Here is a 13,184-nt window from a genome sequence, read left to right as displayed (position 1 = left end):
TAAATTAAAAGTATATAATAATACATTAAATTAATTTAAACATATTTAAAATACTTAAATAAACGTAAAATTGAGAAATAATTAATGTAACTAAATTTTTTAAATATATTTTAAATATATATATAAGAGGAGAGGAGGCAATACGCATTGCCTGGAACAAGGGATTTGCGAGAGACATCTTTTACTCTTCGGGGCACTTGAGCTGGTGTGTGGCCCAAGTCCATATTAATTGGAAACATCACTGGATGTTTGGAGCAGTTCTATCACGGCATAGAGCCCCAACTGGACTACAGATACCAGCATGCTTCTGCTCAGGAGAGAGAATGCGTAGAGACAGTATACCTTTAAATTGGAGGAGGGGTGTAACTTCACTCAACCAGAGACGGACTTCACTTCACCTGAACCCTGTCAGACACCCTGTTGGAGCGAGTAGCCCGTGAAATCCGGCACTGATGAAAGGCAAAGAAGGCTGAAATGCGTCTGCCAACGTGTTTCATGGACTGCCAGCATCGCACTTCTTACCATCAATAAAGAATCTCTCTCAAAGATCCCAAAGGTGTGTCGTGCCCATTTTCTTCGTTTGGGAACAGGCGCTGTATATATATATATATATATATATATATATATATATATATATATATATATATATATATATATATATATATATATATATATACATACATACATATTATTTACAAAACATATACAATATTTTTACCGTAGGATAGCGAAAGGGTTACATTTACTGTCACGACTCCAGTGAGTGCAACAGTAGGGAAAGCGTTGGATAGCGTAGAGATAAAAATTACTATTCCCACTCCAGTGAGTGCAAAAGTAGGGAAAGCGTAGGATAGCGTAGGGGTTAAAATTACTATTCTCACTCCAAAGAGTGCAACAGTGGGGAAAGCGTTGGATAGCGTAGAGGTAAAAATTACTATTTCCACTGCAGAGAGTGCAAAAGTAGGGAAAGTGTTGGATCGCGTAGGGGTAAAAATTACTATTACCACTCCAGCGAGTGCAACAGTAGGGAAAACATTGGATAGCGTAGGGGTAAAAATTACTATTCCAACTCCAGTGAGTGTAACAGTAGGGTAAGCGTTAGATAGCGTAGGGGTAAAAATTACTATTCCCACTCCAGTGAGTGAAACAGTAGGGAAAGCGTTGGGTAGTTTAGGGGTAAAAATTACTATTACCACTCCAGAGAGTGCAACAGTAGGGAAAGCGTTGGATAGCGTAGGGGTAAAATTACTATTCCAACTACAGTGAGTGCAATAGTAGTGCAAATAAATTCTTCTTATTTAAATATAAATAATATAAATAGTAACACCAATTACAAATGAATTAAAATATTTTACAATTGTGTTAAATATATTAAATAATCAATTTAAAATACGAATACAAATTATTTAATAATAAAAATTACCTACTAATACTAATTATTTACCTCTTAATATTAAAATAATTACAATTTAAAAGTATTTAAAAAAATTAACTCAATACATTTTTTATTTAAAAATGTAATTACTTACAATTAAATTACTTCACAAGCTATTCCCCTAAAAACACACAACCCACTACAGAAATTAATTTATTAAAAGTATCATAATTATCAATTAATCAATTACTATAAATTACATATTATATTTTAATTAATTACAAATTAATAAATAAATTGCAATTAATTCTAAAAAAAATACCAATAATTAAAATAACATATTTAAATAATTATAATGAATTTACTTCCCACCCTATTCCCCTATAAACGCACAACCCGCTACAGAAAATAAATTACTAAAATTAACATATTTATCAATTATTCTATTAAATTTAATTAGCAATTATATTTTAATTAATCAGCAATCAATAATGAATTATCAATTAAGTCTAAATAAATTCCCACAAATTAAATTACATATTTAATTATTTATAATAAAATTACTTCCCACCCTATTCCCCTATAAACCCACAACCCGCTACAGAAAAAATCAATAACATTAACATATTTATCAATTAATCAATTAAAAGTAATGACCAATTATATTTTAATTAATTGCCAATTTTTAATTCATTAACAAATAATTCTAAATAAATACCAATAACTAAAATAACATATTAAGTTTATTATAATTAAATTACTTCCCACCCTATTCCCCTATAAACGAACAACCTGCTACAATAAATAAATTACTAAAAATATAATATTTATCAATTACAATAATTACCGATTATATTTTAATTAATTACCAATTAATAATAACTTAACAATTAATTGTAAATAAATACCAATAAATAAAATAACATATTTAATTTATTATAATTAAATTACTTCCCACCCTATTCCCCTATAAACCCACAACCCGCTACAATAAATAAATTACTAAAAATAAAATATTTATCAATTAATCAATTAAAATGAATTACCAATTATATTTTAATTATTACCAATTAATAATAATCTAACAATTAATTGTAAATAAATACCAATAAACAAAATAACATATTTAATTAATTATAATTAAATTACTTCCCACTCTATTCCCTTATAAACCCACAACCCGCTACAGAATTATATTACACAAAAATTATATATTAATATTAACTTACCTTAAATTCGATATTTTTGTTGTCTATATTCTGTCTAGTCGATATTATGTCCATTCTATATTTTTGATTCGATATTATTGCTATTCTAGTGGATATTAATTTTTTCTAGTCGATATTTTTGTAGACTATATTATGTCTAGTCGATATTATGTCTATTCTATATTTTTGACTCGATATTATGTCTAGTCGAAATTAAAAACTCGATATTTTGACTAGTTACCGCTTGTTTAATATGATGATGTGTTGGACTCCATACGAGGCCTGGTTCAATGTGCCATGTGCACATTCCTGTACATTCTTGCAAAACCGGTAATTCCTTAATGGGCTCGAGTAGCGATTCACCTCAGAGGCTGCAGTAATGTTTTGTTTTACCCTTGTGACTTACGGCGCGAGGAGACGCGTTCGCAATGGGCTGGTGAGGGCATGGGGCACGTTATGCCAGCCGTCTCTGCTTTTTATTATTTTTAGGTGGCGCATTAAAAAGAGATAAATACAATAATGTAATTAATGCACCCAACCTTCATGTGAAGATCATTGAGAATCTTACCCCATGGAGAATAACCGAATCCTTATTTGTTGGTCTTATCAGGGAAAACGAATTGTCAGTTGTGAACGAGTCATTTTCGAAATTACTTGTGTTTAAATAAACAGCTCTTGTGTAATTGTATTGAAAATTGATATACAAATCCTCACTGTTCAAAGTTGAACTAGCATACATACATGCCGTGAAGCCATTTGAAAGTGAGAAGAAGTTGCTTTCATAAAGTGACCCGGATAGCACCATATACTTATGATTAACAACCGCAATGAAATGGTATCATCAAATTTACAATTCTTCGTCTTGTGCAATGGCTGGTGCTTGCATGATGTTTTTAGCCAGCGCTACCAAGCACACCTTATAGCAAATGTCACTGTCCACCATCAAACTCCCCATCTTGATGAGAGGGGTGGAACCATAACATAGAGCTCTACCTACAAGAGAGAAATAACTATTTCCAATGCAATAGGTCTCCCATTTACACAAGACCTATTCCATTGGAAATGGTTGGCATCACGGACAATGGAAGAGTGAAGGGTGAGAAGGCACGGACAACGTGACGTCTGGTGGGGAGAAGGCACTAACAACGGGAGGGGAGTGGGTGGGGGCAGAAGGCACAGACAACAGGAAGGATGTTGGCTAGGGGAAGAAGGCAGGGTCAACAGGAGGGTGGACAGGGGGGGGTGTAAAGAAGGCACCAAAGTATGTCATGCCTGCAGTAGGAGAACCTCATTAAAGAAAATAGTGCTCAAAGTCTAAATAAAGGGGCCATTCGCCAGGGAGGTGAAAAATAAAGAAGAAGCTGTACTAAGAAGGGACTAACAACCCTATTTGCAAATCAGAAGTCCGCATTCAGGACAGACAATGGCACAGCCAATGGCAAATATGGGCCGAGAGTGGGTGGGGCTTCTATTTGCTACTCTACCACAACAAGTCTAGCAGAGCAGCACATGCACGCTGGCTGTAGGCTCGACCTAAAAAGGGGAGAGGTGAGAGGTGCGAGGTGAGAGCTGAAACACAGCGCTCCCTGTTGGTAGTTTTATTTACATCCTTCTTATCTTAATGCCATACTATTACCTGGTTACAAACCATATACCACTTAAGATTATAAATCATTTTCATGCAAGCAGTTGAATTTAGGGTGTCTCGTTCTCTTGATTACCAGATTTGTATGGGTTCACCTCCAATTTCCAGGAGATACAAGTGTCATAGAGACTGGCTTGGGAACTTTACATTTCTCAGGCATTCTCTTGTATCGATTGCTAACATTTCTCAACCTTTCTTCATGAATTTAGGGGTAGTGAAATAACAAGCTTTTGAAGCAGCACCTGCTTGGCATCTCAACTTTAGTCAACACTGTAAAATTGACGTCTATGTACATTGTTTTATGATGAGCATGGCATTGTCTCTTTTGTTTCTGTTTAAGTGGTCTGTTGAACTGTGTGATATCATAACCCGCACTTGGGAGTCATTGGCCCATGGCGCAGTGATTTGAAGTGCCATGGGATTTTAGTTAATCTATGCATTAAGTAAAAATAAAACTTGAAAGTAACTATAACTAAGTGACATGTCATAACTTGCATTATTACTCCAAAGTTTTTCTTCCTCTTGATGGTGTTTGATTCTTTTCTTAGACCTCGTTCACTTTGTCCTGGGCAACATTACTTTTGGCCAAGCATCCAGATGTTCAACAAAGGGTGTACGAGGAAATTGTCACAAACCTGGGGAAAAACCAAGTTCCCAATGCAGAGGATGTTCCAAAACTGCCTCTAATCAGAGCCGTTCTCAAGGAAACCCTCCGGTAAGGGGAAAGCCGTTAGTCTAGATGGTCCTAATCTGCCGTATATGTTATGTTTCTACTGCTGTTTCATTTTCCTTGATGTGTTTTTCAGCTTAAAAAAATATAATTCCCTTTATGGCAAATGACATGCCAGAAAAAACAGCACATGTCTAAACAAACTCGTGCAGGAGTTTTGCTGGTTGACAGGATTAAGACTTTGTCACTACACATACACCTGCAGAATTTAACTCCATGTTACTGAGAGGAGCAGACGAATATGAGGGTATTTTATTGCATCCCACAAAAAGAGAACTTGCAAACACTGGCATGCTATGGATGGGCATTGCCTTTGCTATGATCTGAACCTACGGTACAACTAAATAGTGTTCGGAAAATGAGGAGGGCAAAATTGTGGCAGACCCGCCCTGGTAGGTGCAGGAGTTGCTGGCCAGACTAAAGAGAAGCTCCTCTACTACAAAACCTAATTTCATGGGCCCTTGAGTCCTCTCATAACTGCCGGGAATTTACTTATGCTTAACAATGTTAACATACTTCAGCAAGGTGGACACACTTCCTAACACTGGAGAACACAGTTACGTGGTCCAAGTCATTGGCCTTTTTTTTTTGCACCTTTATAGCACAGACATAACTGCAATGAGCATTGGTGTGCTGTACAAAGAGTCAACATGATGTGTTGTACACAGGAATGTATCGAGGCAGTGTCTGTGTGCGTCTTCGTCTATGTGTGCGCTACACATGAGGCCTAAATGAGACCAGATTAAATTAACGTTATTATGATGAGAGTGAACTTGTCGTTTGGGCAGCATTAGATAGCACATTATGCAGGTGCTATTTGCATTAATCATATTTACAGCCTGATGCACGGAAAGATAAAATGATTAGCCCAGGATTACTAAATTGGTTAGTTAAGTTCCAACTGCCAGTATTAAAGTCTCCGTCTTAAAGTCAACGCTTTAGACAGTAGAACACAATGGATCTACTAATCTTTCCTAAATCCTCTTATCTCCTTCACATTCACCTCAGCATCTGTGATCTGTTCTACGTCTCCAGTAGGTTTTGTATAAATCAGGATCTAATTGCCTTTCCAATCCTCTTCCTCCTGCACCTCTTAAGGCTACCTTTCTTTGCAATTCCTTCTGGGGATCAAAGACGGGTGCTGAAATGTATAGCCACACTCAATAACAAACAATAGAAAGCCACTACTGATAAATACTTTTACCTTATTTCCGAACAAGTCACATAGACCTAAACAGGCGTGATCATTTAATCTTTTTGACTCTCAGTTTTGTATTATTTTTCAAAATCAATTAATTCATAGTTCTATTTGAATGGATTATTCAACAATATTTACCATTATTTATACATTACAAAATACATTACACAATAAATCCCGCATCCTGACATTTAACATCTCACATAAACTCCCAATCACACTTTCAATATTAGATTCACACTCCAAATTACACATTCTTAGCAGCAAAAACACACATTCATCCTTTCACACTAACCAAAACATTGCAATTTTTTGTTCAACATAGACATATTTGTTGACAAAATAACAAGACCTAAGGTGCATAAATTACATCATTCTTGTACGTATTAAAAGTTATTTAAATGATTCAAAACACTCAATAGGTCACAACTAGCAGGTCGACGTGTTTCGAACACCCCAAAATGAATGGTGTTCTCCTCAGGACAAACAAGCTGCAATGACACAAACAGAACAAAAGTCTGAATTACTCACTATGACAAAATGTACGCTCCTGCCTCCCTCTGTCACCCCTACCAGGGTCTCAGGCTTACCTTACTCTCTTTTAATAGATCAGGCGATCTATATATCTACTGAGGACTTGATCCGAGATCTGAAATAACAAATTGTATTGGACAACCTTAGAAAACACCTTACAACACGACCACTTCTACCAAACGTTAAATATCCCTTCCATGGCACTTACTCATAGCCACACGGACTTCAGAATCGCACAGGGGAGCCTGTATGCAAGTAGTTTATTCTGCACCAAAAACAAATGGAAACCGCTATGAATCAACACATCTAGGTATTGCACCAACAAGCACCTTGTAGCTAAGTATGTCGCATTGATTCAAAACTTACTTTGAGAGATTCTCTGTGGGAGCTTCACAACAACACCGCAGCCCCTTCACGACAGTAACACAAATCAATTCAACGCCGCGCTGTAACGAGAAAAGCGGTGGTAGACGCCTGTAACTTGCATCGTTCAAAGTAGAAAGGGCCTTTCGTGTTATGATTGCAAAAGCCCCCACATACCTTCGTTTTAAGGGGCGGCGGTCCTTTCTTACATCTGTTGAAATGACAACGAGTAATGCGGGAGACTGCTTCCGAGTTAGAACTCAGACGGAGCTCTTTTTCTGACGCTCCTACGGTAACACTTGATCGCGTTCTCTTTCTACTCTAATTGATGGATGAAACTCACGCACCAGGCATTCTAGGCGTTGTAGTCAATATAAAAATACTTTATATTATCCAACACAACACTAACGTATAGTGAGTATACATTATGGCTTAGTTTCTGTGCGTCAATCTTTACAAGCAATCCCTTGAACCTTTAGAAAAGTCACGTTGTTAAAATCTTGTTCGTGATGCATCGCATTGTATGATCTCAGCTCACCACAGGTTATTTGAATTCATTATGGTAAACTGGTTTAGACCACGTGATGGGCAATAAAAATAATAATTATTCTGGATTGATGTAACAATATGGCTTAGTGGCATGCCGGTGACTGAGTGCAACACAACTTAAGCTGAACAGAGTCCTCATCCTAGCTTATAGATTTCAGATAGTTAATTTAATCCATTCACTGCTGAGTTAAATTTGACGCTTAGTAGAGCTTCTCTGTGGGTCAATTTCAACTCCAAGTCTCCACCTCTAGTGTCTAGTTTAACTTTTGAAATCACAGTCCATTTCAGATCTTTTTCTGTATGGTTGTTTAATCTCCAATGGTTCACCAGGGGTGCTGTCTGTACATTTGTTCGGATCCGTGATTTATTATGAGAAATCCTGAATCTTATTTCCTCGTTTGTTTTACCAATGTATAGTTTCTTGCACGGGCAAGTATTCCCATAAACTACATTTTTTGATTTGCAGTTCGTAAAGGAATCATATTTATAGCCAGACGTGAAATCCTTTTCTGACATTACATGTCAGCACAGGTGTGTATACTCAGTAACTTCTTTTCGTATTGCATGCCATAGTGATGAGGGGTAAAGGACTTTGTTTCTGTTTGTCCTTGGACTCTGCAAATAGGGTTCCGGTTCACAGTTTCCGGGTTTGGGCAGTGCAGCGCCAGGGTGCGGAGCAATGGGTGGTGGTGGTGTATAGTAGGAGCAGAGGAAAGGCTATGGCAGTGGGCGGTTCCTGTCCAAACGCTGAGCAGTAGAGCAAGTGCACCAGCACTTCAGCGAGGCTGTTGAGGCAGCAGAGCACCCATCCATCCCGTGTCTCTCCTTCAGTGCCCTCTGCTCTCCCCTCCTGCGGCATCAAGATAACCAGTACAACCCCGCTATCTGTAAAAGCTCTTGCGGGCTCACAAATGCCTATTCCGCCTAGTTTTGCTCACTGTATTTGGGGACGAGTATTCAGGGAGTGAGCACAGTAGCCGAAGGGGGTTGCCGTAAAGTGTGTGCCCCTCAGAAGCGGCCCGGCTGGAGCTGGGTGTGGCTTGTGGGCAGGCCCGGACTGGTCATAGCGGGCACCGGGCAATCCCCTGGTGCGTCGCACAGGTGGGGGACGGTTTTGGGCCCCTGGGGGCCATTTTTGTATCAGGGCCATTTTTCCAGCTGCAAAATTGGCCCGGTACCAAAATCGGCCAAAAACCAGCCCCGGCAAAAGACTCGGCGGCACCTCCAACACCGACCCCCCCACCCCCGAGTGGGGAGGGGGGGGGGCGGCCGAGCACTTTGCCAGGGTCGGTTGTGGTTCCCAGTCTGGCCCTGCTTGCGGGTGGAGTTAGGTGATCCCCACTGAAGCCCTAAAGCCTTCAAATCCTGAGACCCGATTTCCGGAAGCTCAAGCAATACTCCCAGATTTATTGCCCTAATTCATCGTTCTAACAGTTACCAAAATTCATCAGCCATCCTTTTAACAGTCACTAAAGTGATTAAAAGTGACTAAAGAAAGTTCTTGCCAAACTTGTTCAGTAAGCCTCCCCTAATTTTACCAAAGGCCTCATCACCATCGGACTCCATCTATGAAATAATAAGTAGCAGAGTCCATGTGGTTTCATACATTTCACGCCTTTTCTTGGATGTCGTCCACAGTATTTTGTCCCATTGCTGAGTGCCGTTGTATAGAGGCCACTCTAACGCTCACACACTCTCCCTCACACACTCACTTACGCACTCTCACACACTCTCACTCTCACACACACACTCTCACCCTCTCACTCACTCACTCTCACTCTGTATTGTTCATTAAAACACAATAGACCACAATCACATAAATCATTGTGCTGCTAGGCACTTGTCATGATGTTACATAGGATCTCATAAATCACTTGGCCACGGGCCATTGTCATAACACATGCAATGCACTGAAGCAGTGCTCATAGGGCACACACATTACAAAATAGCATAAACACCTTCATCACTGAACTTATAGTCCACTTCCTGACATAATAAGCAGTAATCTGTTACTGTGAGGCAAGATAACATATATTGCAATATCAGGGCCCAAGATACACCAGAATGTACCCAAAATCGCACAATGAGCGGCACCTGCGCTCCTATTATATGATACCTGGTAATTCGTGGAAGGTTCCCTACTCCACGAAGCAGGTGCCTCCATCGAGGATTCTCCTGGGATAAATCACCCAAACAGGAGAAAGCCCCCCAAAGGTATGCGCACACCACGGTGAGGGGGGCATGCAGCGTTGCAGGGAGACCTCGCCACCCCCTTCCCACTCGTAATCCACAACGAAGGCAGCTGCCCGCTATCCTGCTGAGGACAAAAAAATACCAGCATAGCACTCCAGTCGGGTCAGGATGGGACGGAGCAATGTCTCCTTTGGGCCCAAGGCCTTCTGCCTGGGCTCGTTGACCCGCGGCTGCCTGCAACCACGCGGTGCAGCTGCTCTGTTTCGTGAAAGGAGTAGCAGCCGGCAGAACCCGGAGCAAAGTGTCTGTCGGTTCCGCCCGCCCGCAATGGCCCCGCACCTCTGTGACGTGGGTGTTGCGGGGCAACCCAGAGGACTTCCCGGGCCTGGAATCCTCACTCTCCTTGTGCCTTTGGGCCGCCCGGGGCCTCGTAGCAGAGCCCCGGCTGGACCAAAACAAACAACGATGGCGGGACATCAGAGGGAGAGCACTTCTGGGACTGTAGCTCTCCCCTCCCGTGGCTCAACCGGTGCACCAAGGCAATGCAGCCCACGCGCTGCACGGCTACCCGAAAGGCCCTTTCCTTGCTGCAGGGTAGGGTGAGCGACAGAAGGGGCGACAGAAGTTACAGTGCTCACTCAGGCTGAAAGCTTTATTCTCGCTGCTCGAAGCTCACTGTCTTCACCTTGGAGACAATAAAGGTAACATGAAGCTCTCACCAGCGCTCTACTGGCTTGGACCAGAGGCCTAAGCAGCCCTCCTGGGAGATCAGTGGGGCACACCAGCAAGGTGCACACAGGTAGGCCAGCACAAGGGTTCTCTAGGAAAAATGGTAGTCCTTCCCATAGCCCAACAAGCAGCAGTGCAGCACTTCCAGCAGTTCAGTCCAATGGCGGTTCCTCCTCGCAGTCCTTTGGCCAGGTGCAGTCCACGCAGTGTCTTCTCATTTTCATGGGGTCACAGCCCCTGTACTTGTAGTGCCAAGGTCTATGTTCTGGGGGCACTTCAGACACATTGTAGAAGTGCACAACATCCCCATTCACATCATAAGCCCTTGCCCCAGGCACACCACAGGGGGGTTGAGACAGAATTGTAGAAGGCGGGCACAGCCCTATTCAGGTGCAGGTGCAACTCCTCCCACCACTCCAAATGCAGACCAGGCCTTTTCAGGTGCAAGGGAAACTCCTCCCGCTACTCTAAATTAAGCCAAGGTCTATTCAGCCTAACACTGAGTCACCCGGGAAAGGCAGTACACACCTCAACCCCCCTTGTGCACATATCCTCTCTCCTGTCAGTCAAAGCCAGACAGTCAATACACATCCAGGCAGGCACGAAGACACATAGCACACAGAAATGCCCACTTCTAAAAGTGGCATTTCTAAAATAGTAATAATGAATCTGAATCCACCAATAAGGATTTATCACTGCTGTTCCACTACTGTTCCAAACATACCAAACATGGGCATGATACCCCTCTCAGATCAGAAATTACCACTGAAGCACATACTGCGGGGGATCCCCAATGCAAACCATATGAGATGGCAGTCTCACAGCAGTGAGAAACCAATTAGGCTGTTTGTCACTACCAGGACATACCACACAGTCATGGTACATGTCTTACCCTTTACCTACAAAGCACCCTGCTCATAGGGCTAGCTAGGGCCTACCCTAGGTGTGACTTATATGTAGTTAAAGGGGAGTTGCAGACCTGGCAAACATTTGCCATGCCATGTCACTGTGGAAGTTAACTGCGAGCGCAGGCCCTGCAGTGACAGAGACCTGAGTCAGGTTTGAAAGTCTACTTTGGTGGATGGTGCAAGCAGAAATGCAAGCCCACAAGTAACATTTAATTTACAGCCCTTGGTATATGACATACTACTGTACAAGGGACTTACAGGTAAATTAAACACGCCAAACAGGTGTAGATCAATCTTACCAAGTTTACCAGAGAGAGAACATGCACTTTAAAACTGCACTTTAAAACTGACCAGCAGTGATAAAGTGCCTAGAGTCATAAAACCACCAACACGTCAGAACAAAATACAGGAGGAGGGCAAAAAGTTCTGGGATGACCCGCAAAAAGTTCCAAACCCAACAGGAGCCAAACAACCCTCATGGATCAAAGCAGTGCTGATCAATTAAGAAATTGATTTTGGTGGTAACATATTATTCTTATGACAACGCAAAGTACTTTGGCTAATGTAAGCTAGAGTGTTCCCTTATTTAACAATCTTGCAGTTTCAGTTATCTGGTTACAGATAATGCGATGACACTATGTTGTGCATCACCCAATACCAAAAATACTGCCATTTAATGTCCATCCATTTTCCCACAGTGCTACAATATGCACTCAATATGGTTTAAAGCAATGACTGTGCACCATATCCATATAGTTTACAGCCAAAACCACAACACCAATATAAAGAGGTGCAACTAGCCATAAAGTTCTGGGTCTGCTTGAAATGCATACTTCAATCTGTGCTGAAATGTTAAAGGCCCACGATGCTGGACATAGGGCTACCATCTGTTACCTCCTAAATCGTGCACTGGATAGTTCTCTTCCTCTTTTACTGTCTGGCCCTGCTGTCTGTTGGCTTCCTTCTCCAGTCCCTCTCATGCCTTCTCCCACATTCTTCCATCTTTATCTTACTCTTGTCATTCACCCCCTTCTGCCTTCTTTCCTTTCTCTCAATTCTCAGTGTTCTTCCTCTTTGCCTCTTGTTTTTCATGTCATTTTATATTTCTTTCCTCCTCTTTGCTTTATTTGTTCTCTGTTCCTGTCTCATTTTTGCTCTCTTTCACTATTTTATTTATTTATTTATTTTGAAAGTTTTATATAGCGCGGACAAGATCTTTGCAGATATCAGAACGCTTTACACAGAATGGGTATATGAGGGAGCATAGTAAAACAGGTAAATCAGAAGAGCAAACAGTACAATCATGTAAATCAATAATACAAGTAATACAAATAAGCAACGGGATCAAATAAGTAGTACAGATTGGTGCAAATTCTTTAAAGAGTCCGATATAATAGTTCAGGTGTATTTTGCCATGAGGATAGCTTTTACTTCTTTCTTAAAGAGTGTAGTGGAGGAGATGAGCCTGGTTTCGGGAGGGAGTGAGTTCCATATCCTGGGTGCCATTCCTGAGAAGGAGCGTTATAGGTTTTTTCCTTCCGGAATCTACGAGGTTTCAGCAGAAGATTGTTTGTGCCTCTAGTGTTTCTAGCGCCGCCAGAGATTGTCAGCTTCTGAGTGAGGTAGCCGGGAGAGTTCAGGTGTACCGCTTTGTGAGTCATGCAGGCGATTTTCAGATGTATTCTGGCTTCAAAAGGCAGCCAGTTCAGGGATTTCAAGTCAGGGGAAATATGTGTGTGCTTTTTTGACCCA

At 41.1% G+C, this 13,184-nt stretch overlaps 1 protein-coding gene across 2 annotated transcripts in view; it reads left to right on the top strand.

The window, feature by feature from the left end:
- Positions 1-13,184, top strand: part of CYP27C1 (cytochrome P450 family 27 subfamily C member 1) — a 252,242-nt gene that overhangs the window by 142,949 nt on the left and 96,109 nt on the right. For both annotated transcript variants that reach the window (XM_086957149.1, XM_086957150.1), the window contains one exon: positions 4,777-4,943. In XM_086957149.1, the coding sequence (XP_086813275.1) occupies positions 4,777-4,943 (167 nt within the window). The remainder of the gene's footprint in view (positions 1-4,776; positions 4,944-13,184) is intronic.

The sequence above is a fragment of the Lissotriton vulgaris genome, chromosome 2_1 (assembly GCF_964263255.1).
Source record: "Lissotriton vulgaris chromosome 2_1, aLisVul1.2, whole genome shotgun sequence".
Taxonomy (NCBI): domain Eukaryota; kingdom Metazoa; phylum Chordata; class Amphibia; order Caudata; family Salamandridae; genus Lissotriton; species Lissotriton vulgaris.
This window is presented reverse-complemented; position numbering and strand designations above follow the sequence as displayed.